Raw genomic sequence first — 15,666 nt, forward strand, 5'->3', positions numbered from 1 at the left:
TTGATCACTTTGTATAAAACAACCACCCCTACTCGCCTGCATTTTATTTCCTTATCCTGCTTTGTTTTGCTCCAAAACTCATCACTGTCTGACATACTATTTCAATATCTTCTCTTACCTCACTAGAAGATAAGTTCCAGGAGGGCAAGGACTTTGTCCATTTTGTATACTGTTGTAAGTTTTAGAATAGTGTCTGGCACATAGTATGTGTTCAGTAAATATTTCTTGAATGAGTTGATCAATTGTACTTTAATATTCCTTACATGTTTCCCCCTGCTTGCACAGATTTTAATATCTTAAATCTCCGCTCTATGAAAGAGGTGAGCTCCAAATATTGGTAATTTGAGAGATTTCAAAAGGTCTACCTGTTTAAAAACAAACTTTTTTCCAAGCTTCTATCTCTGAATGAGGTTTTTATATCTAGATCACTTCCATGAATAACAAAACAAACTAAAAACAATCTGCCGAATGCCTGACACTTTGAAGCATCGTCTCATTTAATCTTCCCAACAATTCAAAGTGAGGTAATATACTCACTTTAGTGATAAGGGATCTAAGGCTTAGGGAAATTATATAAAGCATCAGAAGTCACATAAAATTAGATTCAAACCTGTATTTGCCTTATTCTAGAGCTTGAGTTTTTAAACATTATGCTCTTTCCCAGTTTCAAAGGTATTATTTGTAAAGATAATCGTTAGTTTAATATGAGCACAGATAGGTTTAGCATATGAGGATAGAGCATAGCAACATTTTGAGGGAAAGGGACTTTGAAGTTTTCTTTGGAGAAAGTAGAGAGTGTGGGAAAGATTTCTGGGACACTTCTAGAGAGGTTTGTGAGTGGAGTCTGCGAGGGGAATAATGACTAGTGCAGAGAAAGAGTGAAACATTGAAAAATTGGGAAGGTTGGCATTGCCCAAAGGGGATACAAGGAGAGGAAAATAAAAACTGAGTTTTGTGATCTGGAGCATTGGCTGGCAAATTATAGCCAGTAAACAAACTCACTTGGACTTTATAATTGATTAGTCAATAAATGAAAAATGGACTTCCCTGGTGGCGCAGGGATTGAGAATCCACCTGCCGATGCAGGGGACACGGGTTCGTGTCCCGGTCCGGGAAGATCCCACATGCCGCGGAGCGGCTGGGCCCGTGAGCCATGGCCGCTGAGCCTGCGCGTCCGGAGCCTGTGCTCTGCAACGGGAGAGGCCACAACAGTGAGAGGCCCGCGTACCGCAAAAAAAAAAAATAAATAAATAAATAAATAAATGAAAATTATTCCTCATGCTTTAAGTTACATTTTCAAAATAGTGATATGAACCTTATGCATCATGGATAGGGTATTTCTGAAGGCGCGAGAGAATGGGAGAGAAAAAGAAGGAGAGAGGAGAGGAGGAGAGTGTGTGCATGTTTATTAGATTTTTAAAAATAAATTTATTTATTTATTTATGGTTGCGTTGGGTCTTTGTTGCTGCACGCGGGCTTTCTCTAGTTGTGGCGAGCAGGGGCTACTCTTCATTGCAGTGCGTGGGCTTCTCATTGCAGTGGCTTCTCTTGTTGGGAGCATGGCGTCTAGGCATGTGGGCTTCAGTAGTTGTGGCACTCGGGTTTCCGTAGTTGTGGCTCACGGGCTCTAGAGCACAGGCTCAGTAGTTGTGGCTCATGGGCTTAGCTGCTCTTCAGCACTTGGGGTCTTCCTGGACCAGGGATTGAACCCATGTGCCCTGCATTGGCTGGTGGATTCTTAACCACTGCTCCACAAGGGAAGTCCCTATTAGATTTTATATACTTTGTATATTAAGAAAGATTTTATATATTTTATATAAGAAATTAATAAAAGTAATATTTGTTTTATAGTAATTGATACCCATCCTTTTTTTAAAAATTCAGTTTATTTAAACTAAAAAAACATGCAGCTCCCCCATTTCTCCTATCCATCACTCCCCTGCTGCCTGCAACCACTACTCTGTTCTCTGTATCTGTGAGTTTGGTTTCTTTTTCTCCTTCTTCCTTCTTTCTTCCTTATCCCTTCTCTCTTCTTCCTCCTTCTTCACCTTCCACATATCAGAGATATTGTATGGTATTTGTCTTTCTCTGACTGAATAAAATAAGTCAGTTTAGTACCCTCGAGGTTCATCCATGTTGTTGCAAATGGCAAGATTTCACTCCTTTTTATGGCTGAATAATATTCCCCCCTCGTGTGTGTGTGTGTGTGTGTGTGTGTGTGTGTGTGTGTGTGTGTGTGCACCACAATTTATTTATTCATTCATCCATTGATGGACACTTAGGTTGTTTCCATATCTTGGCTACTGTAAATAATGCTTCACGTATCTTTTTGAGTTAGTGTTTTCATTGAATTCTTTGGATAAATACTCAGAAGTGGAATTGCTGGATCATATGGTAGTTCTATTTTTACTTTTTTGAGGAGCCTCCATACTGTTTTCCATAGTGGCTGCACCAAGTTACATTCCCACCAACAGTGCACAAGGGTTCCCTTTTCTCCATATCCTCACCAACACTTGTTATTTCTAGTCTCTTTGGTAATAGCCATTCTAACAAGTGTGAGGTGATATTTCATTGCAGTTTTAATTTGCATTTCCCTGATTCTGAGCATCTTTTCATGAACCTGTTGGCCATCATATGTCTTCTTCGGAAAAATTTAGATCTTCTGCCCATTTTAAAATCAGAATGTTTATTCTTTTGCTGTTGAGTTGTATGAGTTCTTTATATATTTTGGATATTAGCCCCTTATCCGATATGTCATTTGTAATTATTTTCTCCCATTCAGTAGTGTTGCCTTTTCATCTTGTTGATGGTTTCCTTTGCTGTGTAGAGCTTTTTAATTTGATATCACACTTTATTTTTGCTTTTGTTCCTTTTGCTTTTGGTGTAAGATTTTAAAAAATCACTGTGACCTATGCTTACCAACTGTGTTTTCTTCTAGGAGTTCTATGGTTTCAGGCCTTACATTCAAGTCTTTAATCCATTTTGAGTTAATTTTTGTGTGTGCTGTAAGATAGTAGTCCAATTTCATTCTTCTGCATGTGGCCATCCTATTTTCCCAGTACCATTTTTTGAAGAGACTGTTCTATCCCCATTGTACATTCATGGCTCCTTTATCATAAATCAATTGACCGTGTATGCATGGGTTTATTTCTGGTCTCTTTTATTCTGTATCATTCTCTATTCTGTTTATATGCCAATACCATACTGTTTTGATTACTACAGCTTTGAAATGTAGTTTGAAGCCAGGGAGTGTGATGCCCATCCTCTTTTGGGTTGGTAGGTTTATATATTTCTAAGTCATTCAGATTGTATTTATAATGCTTATCTTAAGCCAAGGTGGCAAACCTATCAAGCTCAATTTGTAATAGCAAAACTATTATACTCTCCTTAAGTCAACTAGAAATTGTGTTGGAAATAGCTAAACACTATTTTGTACCATTTTTGTTTTCATGGTTCCTTGTGGTCAGTTTTTAATAGTTGAAGATTGTTCATTTGTCTATCATGTGAGGCCATTGACAATCCTTGTGTTTAATTTACACTCTTATTGTTAACATAAGAACACAGTTTACAACTTCCGTTTTACTGATTTAAAACAATTTTATGGAGATCTACTTTGTTGGCATAACTAAGCTTTTGGTAAGGACTTGGGTTTGGATTCTTTCCATATACATCTTAGTAATATACTTTGTGTTTCATATGACGTGTTCTAGGGAAGCTTCTTTAATCCAGATTTATTGTGTGTTCTGATGCTTGCTTTTAGAGGAATTTATTTTTTTATATCCCATACAGGATGATTATATTTTTAGGAGCTTTTCTTATTGATTACAATTGGTTGACAACTGGACTGTGTTTTATATTTTAAAAGTCTGGTCATCTTGATATAATAGTTAATAAGCTTTATGATTTTTCTGCTGACTTCACTATTTAAAAGCCATTGTCTCTGTTCTTAGGTTACTTGCTTCTTGAGGAATTCTTAGGTATAATTTTTTAAACAGGCTATTCCTTTTTGAACGCTGTTACCCTCTACCCAGCCTATATACACACACACACACACACACATATATATATATAGTGTTATATATATATAGGTACACACATACATATTGTATAATGTTTATAATTTTATTTATATGTGTGTATAAATATACAGACTTACTATTGCCTTGATATGACTTATTTGAAAGGTAGAGAATGTGATATGTGTATGACTAACTTCGTACATCTTTTAATTGTTTCAGGTACAAGATTTAATAGTGGGTATTTTGCTTTCTAAGACACACAAATGATGATGTCAGTGTTCTTTTGTAAGTAACGTATTTTCTCCTTGTTATAGGTCCTTTTATTCTGCATCACAGCTGCCATGTACATGTTCTTTTTCAGGTATGTTCTGTTATACCTATTTATTTTAATAGAAAAAAATACTCTTCCTTTGTAATTTTTAAATCAACCGTGTAACTAAAGTGTTTTCTAAACTATTATGCCCCACAAGTGACATGAATTTTTGTTTGCTTTTATTTTCTAGAGTGGTTAGAGATAAGTCACTGCTGCTTAGTGAATAGAGAAAGAGAGGGAAGGAAGATGTGATTTTTCACATTATGCTTATAAGTTCATCTTGGAAAACTGAATATGTAAATTAATAGTCCTCAGATCTTGAAAGGTGAATTTCTGTTTATTGTGGACCTGATTTTAGATATTCTTCGCTCACCTTATAAAACAATCAACATTTTAAATTTAAATGAGAAAAAAATGATGGTAGGGCTTAATTTAAGTCTTTTACTAACGTAACCTAGCATACTAATCACTGTCTGTAAAATATCAAGTTAGTCCATTATGTCAGAGTTGCATTTTTCATTGATACTGAGACTCTGAGGAATGTGGGGGAGTGTTAGGATGGCTCAGAATTTTAATGCCAGTAAAAATGGTGCCTGTCATTGTCATAAAAACACAACAGTATGGGAGTTGGATTTCTGATTAGGAAGAGCCCACTCCTTCATTATCGTCATTTTCTGTAATACCAGTAATTCCTATTTGTTTCACGCTTATTAAACTCATTTGAATAGACTCTTTCTTGATTTTTCTGGATATAGGCAGAATTCAATCACAGCAGGAAGTTCTAGGCTTTTAAAATTAAAATTTGCACTTGAGGGCTTCCCTGGTGGCGCAGTGGTTGAGAGTCCACCTGCTGATGCAGGGGACGTGGGTTCATGTCCCGGTCCGGGAAGATCCCACATGCCACGGAGCAGCTGGGCCCGTGAGCCATGGCCGCTGAGCCTGCGCGTCCGGAGCCTGTGCCTCCGCAACGAGAGAAGCCACAACAGTGAGAGGCCCGCGTACCGGAAAAAAAAAAAAAAATTGCACTTGATTGACAAAAACAGTTATGGATTTTAGTAAGATATATTTAGTAGATATCTTTATCTTTTTTTGTTTAACCTAAATAAGGCAATTCAACCATCGCAGAATGTTTAAACAACTAATTTCCTGTCAGAACATTCTAATAAATACTTGATAAGCACAATGATATAATTTGAACTTCCTTTAACTATAAAAAATGTTATATGCAAGTATAAAATGATGATGGTGCTATAATTTTTCTTGTAAAGGACAGACAAGCTGTTAGAAGGAAAAAAATGGATGAAGTTTTTAAGGTGGGAAGGACGTATTCATGATGGAGTGCATAGTATTCTATGTCAGTTATTAGCGACTGAAAAATCATTGCAGCTATCTGGGGGTCTTTGTGAAATTGTATGACCTACCATTTTTAATATACTTTCATATACACCTTACAACTCCTGTAGTCTCTTTCGTATATTCTAGCAATTTAGGGGTTTGGTAGGGGAGTTAAGAACAATGACTCTTTCATTTCATCAATTGCCAAAGATTTCTTAATTGTATTCAGACACATTATTAGGGCAGTAATGCAGAAAGTTCAAGGATTTATCTTTATGCTGTCTAATCTGAAGCTAAAGCATACCTAGTGGGAGAAATGTAAAAAAAAAAGATAAAGACTTAGAAACATATCTTTTGTTGGCATGCACAGGAGGAAATTACAGTATCAAACAAAATTTATTTTGTGTGTGAAAATTCCTAGCAGACCAGGTAGTTAAGTGAAACAGTCCTTCCCAATATAGCACTTATAGCATATTTGATCAACATTTAGCATTTCTTAGACATCAGAAGTTTTTGAGGTTTAAAAAACAAATTGTCTTGAATATAGTGATAATGCCCAATGTTAGGCATGGTCCTAGGATATTATACTTTGAAAACTGCTGCCATCAAACTAGTATTTTTGGTGTAGAAAGAAAATCAACCCTATAAATATGTATTTTGGTGCAGAGCTACGGAACCTTTTCCTGTTTCAGTCACAGAGTCTAGGTTAAAAACAACAATTTAAAATACTTTCCAGAAGGCTCAATACAAGGTTTTAGTGCCAAGATAAACATTTTCAATTTTCTGAGGAAAGGGGTTGTTTTTCTCCAAAAAGAAGCACTATCACCAAATTCCTAGTGTTCTTGGCAGAAGTTAGTTTGAATAACTCAACAAAAGAGGTTTGGTAAATGGTAAAATAAAACCATTTATAAAGTACTGCAACCGAAGAAAACAATGTTATATGTTTGTCTGAACTCTAGCAAGTGTTTAGAATGAACAATAGCAGTTAGCAAGTCTAATTCCATTAGAATATTTTATTTTTAAAATTCAAACTTTATTTTAAATATATTGTAGATATTTGAGGACACATTTATTCCATTTATTAACAATTATTTTAATTCTAGTTGCATGAAATTAGATCAGTAAATATCAAATGATATTGTCCCTATGACTCCATTTATAGTAAACTTTTTTTAAGAAGAGGATAAGGGAAATATTTTATGTTAGAAATGTCAACTTGTGTTTTTTTGGGTTTTTTTTTTTTGCGGTACGCGGGCCTCTTACTGTTGTGGCCTCTCCCGTTGCGGAGCACAGGCTCTGGACGCACAGGCTCAGTGGCCATGGCTCACGGGCCTAGCCACTCCGCGGCATGTGGGATCTTCCTGGACCGGGACACGAACCCGTGTCCCCTCATCGGCAGGCGGACTTTCAACCACTGTGCCACCAGGGAAACCCCAACTTGTGTTTTTATCCTAACCCACAAATGGGAAAAAGGGAAATGAGAACCCCCTTTCAATAGAGAGAAAAATGTGCCAATTTTATTTTTTTTAAAGAAAGAACTTGAGGAAGTAGTTCCATAAGTATTTTCTAAAAGTGACATAGGATGTGATGGTTATAGTATGAATTTACTTAAAAAGCAACACAATGTTCAGAGTATTGAAACCATGGTTATTAAAATGTGTGATGAAAATGTCTTACTTTTGCATAGCTCTTAATAGCTCTTAATAGTTATTTTATAGGTATAGTTCTTTTCACATACATTATCTCATACATGGTGATCTTGATTTTTAATCTGTATGCCAAAAATATGACTTATATTCAAATGGAATCCTGGGAACACTTCAGAGGCTTGGGTGGAGGAAAGGTAATATGTGAAGAGAAAGTGTTTTTCAGTTTTTTGTTCCAGTTCTTAGCCAGCTGGCCATCTGGCCACCCAGCCATCCAGCTGTCTATTGATATAAATTGGGGTACAGTATTTTGAAGAGTGTTTTGAAAGAAAAAGGCTCTCCGTTCAACCCCAGGGGGCACTCTTCATAATAGTTCTGCCTCCTTTGTTTAAGCATTTTATTATTTTGTATGTTATTGTCACAGCTTCGCCTCAGGGCATGTCTGTCACTATCAGTTCAGGCCAAGCAGGAGTCATAGTTGAAAAGTTGATAGAATAGTTTGCCTAATGCATCTCTTTAAAATATTTCTTTATTTCCAAGTGTGTATTTATGGGTAAAGCAACCTAATTTTTTTTTTTAAGTAAAAGTATTCATCATAATTATTGATTCAGGCTTGCTTAGGATCTTCCCAACAGTCATGTGGAGAAAAGAAATGAGTTTCTTTTGAACCACCAGCTCTTTTTTGTTTTAATTGAGAAGCAAAGGAAAGAATCAGCAATAACACAGACACTACAACAAAACTGTTACACTTAATCCTGCTCACAAAAAAACAATGAAACATGAAACCCTTTTAAACATTGTTTTATTGGTTTTGTTTTCAGCATTAGTGATCTGTGTATGAAGAACACTAATATTTTAGAAAAATGAAATAATTGAGCTTCATTTTTCTTTAATTTAAAATAGTATCATAAAGTGTATTACGACAACTTTGATCCCATCTTAGTGAGTGCCTAGCTAGAAATTCTTTCCACCTGCCTGTGCAAAGGCAGCAAACAGTTTGTTTAAACATGTAGATTGAAAGGCTCAGACTTGTCATAGTAGATAATCTACAGACTATATATGACTGATTCACAATAGACCTACCTTAATCTGCCATAAACATTGGAAAGCATTGGATTTTTAGTTAGAAACCAGTGCAAATTAAAGTTTATTGTAGTTGTGTTTTATACATATATATTTTTAATATATATTTAGAAACAGTATTGATGACTGCTATTCCATGAATTTGTGCTATTCTGTGAAGGCAAAAATAATAAACTATTTCATTAGTCTCAACATACGGATATAGTATTGTTGTTGTTGTTTTTTTTTTTTCTTTTTTGCGGTATGCGGGCCTCTCACTGTTGTGGCCTCTCCCGCTGCGGAGCACAGGCTCCGGACGCGCAGGCTCAGCAGCCATGGCCCACGGGCCCAGCCGCTCCGCGGCACATGGGATCCCCCCAGACCGGGACACGAACCCGTGTCCCCTGCATCAGCAGGCGGACTCTCAACCACTGCGCCATCAGGGAAGCCCTGTTGTTGTTTTTTAATTTACGAAAACGACACTATTTATTGGCTGGACAACCTATAGTTCTTGAGTGAAAGACATTTATGATTGTCCTTGAATCTGTTTACATGAACTGTATCTTTGAACTAAGAAAAAGTAAAGAACTTTTGATCTGGGTCTTTCAACCATTTACTCATTTTTTAAAAATCCTTTATAAATATCAATTAGGTTCTATTTTTTAAAGTATTGCCTAAAACTACACAAAAGTCCAGTCTAGAAAATTATATATGGCATTTAGAGTTTAAGTTTTCTTCAGGTTTGGGAGAGTGTGCCCTAAATAATTAGATTTTTAGTTCAAGGAGATTACGTCCAGCAATGCAGAGAATGAATTAGGCGTTTGGAGGGGGCATAATAACAGGTAATGGGAGGACACTGCTGCAGTTGTTCAGGAGAGAAATGGTGAGGGTTATCACTGAGGGTTATGGTAATGACATGATGAAGAGTTGATTTATCTAAGACAGGAGGATTGCTGCTTGGATGAGGAAGAGCAAAACACTAGAAGGTGAGCAAATTAGAAAATGTGTGGAAATTACATACAGGTTTAGCAAAGACTGAGATTGAGTTGCTTTTAGGACGTTCACATAGAGAAATACAGATATAATTTGTATATTTGGAGTTCAGGAGATAAATAGAGGCTATTATTTTATTTTTTTTTTTGCAGTGCGTGGGCCTCTCACTATTGTGGCCTCTCCCGTTGCGGAGCACAGGCTCCGGATGCGCAGGCTCAGGGGCCATGGCTCACGGGCCCAGCCGCTCCGCGGCATGAGGGATCTTCCCGGACCGGGGCACGAACCCGCGTCCCCTGCATCGGCAGGCGGACTCTCAACCACTGCACCACCAGGGAAGCCCAATAGAGGCTATTCTTGATTGTCACACTAGCAGTTTGATGTTGGACAAATTACACAACTTCTCTATACCTCAGCTTCTTCATTATTAAAAAGTGTAAATTGCTATATGGACCTCATAGGTAGGATTGTGAGAATTACATAAGAAGCAACATCTTTCCAACTTTTTTGGATGTCACCCAAAATAAGAACTACCTTTATTTTTTGTGACCACGCCATGCGGCATGCAGGATCTTAGTTCTCTGACCAGGGGTCGAACCCGCGCCACCTGCATTGGAAGTGTGGAGTCTTAACCACTGGACCGCCAGGGAAGTCCCGGAACTACCTTTTATATTGTGACTATTCATGCAGACCCATAAATTTCCCAGAATAGTATGTAACCTTGCTACGTGTAATACATTTGGATATTTTCTATTCTAATTTATTTCATTTATTTAAAAAGCTGTTTCGGGCTTCCCTGGTGGTGCAGTGGTTAAGAGTCCGCCTGCCAGTGCAGGGGACACGGGTTCGAGCCCTGGTCCGGGAAGATCCCACATGCCGCGGAGCAACTAAGCCTGTGCGCCACAACTGCTGAGCCCGCGCTCTAGAACCCGCGAGCCACAACTACTGAGCCCATGTGCCATAACTACTGAAGCCCGCCCTCCTAGAGCCCGTGCTCCACAACAGGAGAAGCCACCGCAATGAGAAGCCTGCACACCGCAACGAAGAGTAGCCCCCGCTCACCGCAACTAGAGAAAGCCCGCGCACAGCAGCGAAGACCCACTGCAGCCAAATTAAAAAAAAAAAAATTATATTAAAAAGCTGTTTCGATCCACTAATGGGTAACAACCAGCCATGTGAAAAACTACTGGACTAATACATGTGAGCACCTAGCACAGTGATTGTTATCTTAGCAAAAAAAATAGAGCTGCGAGTAGTGATTGTTGTTTTTAAACTAGGAAAGAAAGTTAATTAAAATAGAGAACTTGAGGAATGAAATTATATTTAGTGTTAATGATGTAGACATATGCAGTAAGGTAAGGGTTAAGCGCTGTTTCTTTGCTCTAGCAACCGGGTGATCAGTGGTAACCTGCTAGAGAAACTTCTGTAGTTGAGTTGGGATAGTAGATTGAGAAATAAATGTGACATGTTGTATACTTTAAAATACAATTATATTTGTCAATTATTTCTTAATAAACGGGAAAATTTTTTTAAATAAATAAAAGAAAATGTAAAAAAGTGTGAGATGTGGAAGTAGAATGAGTATAATAAACTCAAAAAGTTTGAGAGGAGAAAGATAGGGCAAGTTGTAATAGGATTAAGGGTTTTCCTTTTGTATTCCTTCTTTTCTTTGTCTATTTACTTATTTAGACAAGAGAGACTAAGTGGTTAAGAGAAGGTTGCACAAGCAATAGAGATTGACAAATTGGGGAATAGGAAAGAAAAGAGAAATGGTCTAAGATTCAGTCCAAAATGTCTACATGCATGGCTAGATTGTTAAACCTACTTATCTGGAAGAGATCATGATAAATGATTAAGAGGAAATTGAAGCTTTGTTTGAAAGCCTTGGACACACAGTTTAAGTGAAAGAGGACTGATATATAGAAAAGGTAGGAAGTAGAAAAATCTAATGCCTTTGGCTTCCTACGTTCATTGTCATTCTTAAAAGGTGAGTTTTTAATGAGTCGACATGGGCTTGTGAAAGCAATATTCCTCAGAAAATATATGCAGGTGGAACAAGGTACTAATGTAGTTGGCACCCAAAACCAGTCAGCTTACTAAAAAATGCAAAATCTGTCCTATGAAAAGAGAAAGTAAAGAGAATGTTAGGACTGTTGCTTTCTTCAAAGCAAATAGAAAAGGTGAGAAAACATAGGTTCATAAATGTTGTGAATCACTTCCTCCAAGAATGCAAGGCTTATTACCAGGTCACATGACTGTAATGTGAGTTTCTTTTTGAGGGGAGAACATTATTCTGCCCGTTGGGTGAATGTTCTCCATCTATGGATGAAAGTTGTGGCAAGTCTGTTTTCACTTTTTGCCTGCTAGCCTTTGAGGTACTTGGGCTATGATAAAGAAATGGCTCTGAAATTTTTAACATATATAAATGTTTATTGCTTTTAGTAGAAGGCAAAGGGAAATATTGTATGGAGAAATGGTATGCACTTAAAAAGCAACTACTAAAGTAAGAACTTAATGGGACACAATCATGTCAGAAGTGGTCAGCTTCCTTTCAAAAACTTGTTGCAGTTTTCATGAATAACAATGACATTTATTACTGATCATAGAAAGCTCTTAGACTGGACTTTTGCTAATAAAAACGCTCAGATTGGAAGCAGTTAAGTTTAATTCCTTGTTTTACGAGTTATGAGGAATGCTATAATTCACTGTTTTCTTCACGCCTGACTCTTTGTTTCCATTATTTTCTACTGTTGGAGTTTTCCTAGAGCTAATCAAGGGGCAGTCTAAGGTAGCAGAGTTGGTTAAAAGCATGCACTCCTGAGCCAGACTGTGTCGGTTCAAACCCTCTCCATCTGACTTCTTTGTGATATTGGGTCAGGTGCTCAGCCTCTCTGTGCCTCAGGTTTCTCATCTTAAAGTGGGGATAATAACAGTACTCACCTCATGGGATTACTGTGAGTATTAAATGACTGCCACATTGTAAACTCTCAATAAAATTAGTTGTTTTTATTATTTAACTCTGAGCTGTAAAGGTCACATATTGTTTGATTCCATAGATATGAAATGTCCAGAATAGGCAAATCCGCAGAGATAGAAAGTAGATTTGTGTTGCCTGTAGCTAGGAGACTTTTGGGGAATGGGGAATGACTACTCATTGGTATTTTTTTTATAAACGGTGATGAAAATGTTCAAAAAGTAATTATGACGATGGCTACACAGGCCTGTGAATATATAAAAAGTCATTGAATGATACACTTTAAATAGTGAGTTGTATGTGAATTATATCTATTAAGCTGTTATAAAACTCTGATCTGGAAATAGATCTTTATCGCACAGCGGCATGGTGTTTCTGTGTTATCACCATTTAACATTCCTCTGGTTGCCACATCTCAGGGATGCTACTGTGTTTTTGTGGGTACATAGGCATTTCTTGAGAGAGAACCCCAGGAAACTTAACTTCTTCTCAAGTGTATTTGAAGGAGGATTGTTCCCATGGAGAATGACGGACAAGTGCACCACAAAGCTTGCCAGCCTTCTTTCCAGAATTGTCAGAACTGCAGTTTAAAATATGCATACTCTTAGTTCTGAGACACTACACTTTAGAATTAGAAGGGAAATAATGAGGAAGCTTACAGTAGATGCCACAAGTTTATATGAGATTGTTATTACAACATTGTCCTAATAAGACGGAAATTTGTCTTTGATACTTATGAGTTAGGGTGTTTTTTACTTGGTAATAATATTTGAAAAGTACAGTTTAAAAAAAGTTTATAGCCTGGAGATGGAAACAACCTAAGTGCCCATCATCGGATGAATGGATAAAGAAGATGTGGGACATATATACAATGGAATATTACTCAGCCATAAAAAGAAACGAAATTGAGCTATTTGTAATGAGGTGGATAGACCTAGAGTCTGTCATACAGAGTGAAGTAAGCCAGAAAGAGGAAAACAAATACCATATACTAACACATATATATGGAATTTAAGGAAAAAAATGTCATGAAGAACCTAGGGGTAAGACAGGAAGAAAGACACAGACCTACTGGAGAATGGACTTGAGGATATGGGGAGGGGGAAGGGTGAGCTGTGACAAAGCAAGAGAGAGGCATGGACATATATACACTACCAAACGTAAGGTAGATAGCTAGTGGGAAGCAGCCGCATAGCACAGGGAGACCAGCTCCGTGCTTTGTGACCGCCTGGAGGGGTGGGATAGGGAGGGTGGCAGGGAGGGAGACGCAAGAGGGAAGAGATATGGGAACATATGTATATGTATAACTGATTCAGTTTGTTATAAAGCAGAAACTAACACACCATTGTAAAGCAATTATACCCCAATAAAGATGTTAAAAAAAAAGTTTTATAGGACTGCCAATGAAGACTAATTTCAGAAATATCTGCAGACATGGTATAATATCAAATGTCCTTATTAGGTGGAGAAAGACAAGATTGAAAAATGGAGATACATTTATTTATCTGAAATGTTTAGGCTTTTAGTGAATATATTCTCACGTCTCAGTCTAATGCATTACTGCTGATCATCAGAATGCCCTTTAAATACCTATGAAGTCCACTGCTAATACATTCCAATTGGGTTTGAATGGAAATTAAATTGACAGTCTTTGGAAATATACATTATCAGTTCACAACCTGATTACTATATTTTGAGTACGTATTTCGTAGATTGTATTTGATTATATAGTGATATTGATTATATTTTGAAGAAGAATTTTGCTGTATTTTCTGTTTATTTTGGGGGAGGTGTTTCAAAATCACTGTCCTTCTCATGGAAATTTATTGAAATGAATCGAAGGACATAGAAGGAAATATTAATATTCAATTAATACATCATATTTTTCCTTTTTCATGATCGAATCTAGGTTTTTTTTCAAGAAATCACAGATAGCAAAAATGGGAAATATTTGGATTGATTCCAATCTGTATCCTTAAAACGTCAAATAAAATATCCATGTATGAAGCCTACTTTTCATGCTGTACTGGTTCAGTGACAGCTTACTAGAAGAGGAAGTATATCACAGCTGCCCTGAGCTGAAATTCACTGTAAAACAATATTTTTCCACCATTATCAATTTTCAGCGCAGATTCTGTTTCTCGTGTGTGACTGAGTCACTGAACCAGGAAGTGTTTACCTGCAAGGTGCACTAGTCTAAATGGGAGACGCTTTTAAGTTCTATAATTTCAGCTGGAGTCTTCCCTAGAGGAAGGAAAAAGTGGGTCTCCTCCCTTTTTTATATTCTCTTGTCAATCACAAAGCCTCTTTGTACTGGTGGGGCCTTGATGGTGACTGAGTGCTGGCTGTTTGTCATGTTCCTGTCATCCTAAAATAAAAGAAGAACATAGCTATGGGTTCTCAGGCCTTAGAGAATAAGTTGCTTGCGGCAGCAGGACCTCTGAATCCAAGCTGCCCTGGAATGCTTCTGAAGAGATTTGTTCACTGAAATGGAGTATGTAATTCTTACGGTTTTGAGCTCGTTGGGCATGTTCAGAAGAATAATGATATTCAGAATTAGATGATGGAGAGCAGCTGAGCTCATCACGTTGATTTCTTCTATCACAAAAACATCAAGCTCTAATATTAGCACAGTTGCTATCCTGACTTCTTTTTCTTGCTTGAGTGTTAAAAAATGCTTTTGGAATTGGATAATTCCCAATCCTGATATTTTGGACAAACCTTCCTCGCAGGGTGTCATTATAGGATATTTTCAGGGATTCTTATGAAAGATGAGACTCTCCTCACCTCGTCTTGTAAAATCAGCAGCAACTTCTACTGGTAGGAAACATGTAGGGAGATTTATTACAGCAGGCCAACGGAATTGGTGTTACTTGAGTTCTGAGAATTTAAAGATCATTAAAGTTTTTGATCACTTTATTGAAGTTATTATCTATTTCTTTTGGATTTTAGCTTACATCTCTCAGTCTTTTATTATATTTTAATGATTAGAAGAACTGTGTGAATGAAGGTGATGTGGACTGATGTGGCTTTCACCTTGAAAGAATATAGGCCTTAAGAAATTGTATTACTTTTTTCGTTATTTGGAAAAGCAGAAATAGTATCTATAAGGATGAAAAAGAAAGGTTTTGTTATCAAATGAAATATTTCTTTTTACCGATTCCGAAGTATGCACTTGTTAATGTTCAAGACATATGGACTGTTACAAATGTAAATGTCTGATGTAAGGGCTCTAAAGGAGTTCTCAAACTTTAGTGTGCATGCAGATCATTTGGGGAATCTTATTAAAAATGCAGATTATGGTTCAGTAGGTCTGGGCAGGGTGTT

General features: G+C 37.1%; 1 protein-coding gene across 1 annotated transcript in view; it reads left to right on the top strand.

The window, feature by feature from the left end:
• The window catches only part of TMEM135 (transmembrane protein 135), a 240,191-nt gene that overhangs the window by 163,001 nt on the left and 61,524 nt on the right, over positions 1–15,666 (top strand). Inside the window, exon 6 of the mRNA XM_060160190.1 lies at positions 4,334–4,380. Coding sequence (XP_060016173.1) covers positions 4,334–4,380 — 47 coding nt within the window. The remainder of the gene's footprint in view (positions 1–4,333; positions 4,381–15,666) is intronic.

Source organism: Lagenorhynchus albirostris, chromosome 9, assembly GCF_949774975.1.
Source record: "Lagenorhynchus albirostris chromosome 9, mLagAlb1.1, whole genome shotgun sequence".
Classification (NCBI taxonomy): domain Eukaryota; kingdom Metazoa; phylum Chordata; class Mammalia; order Artiodactyla; family Delphinidae; genus Lagenorhynchus; species Lagenorhynchus albirostris.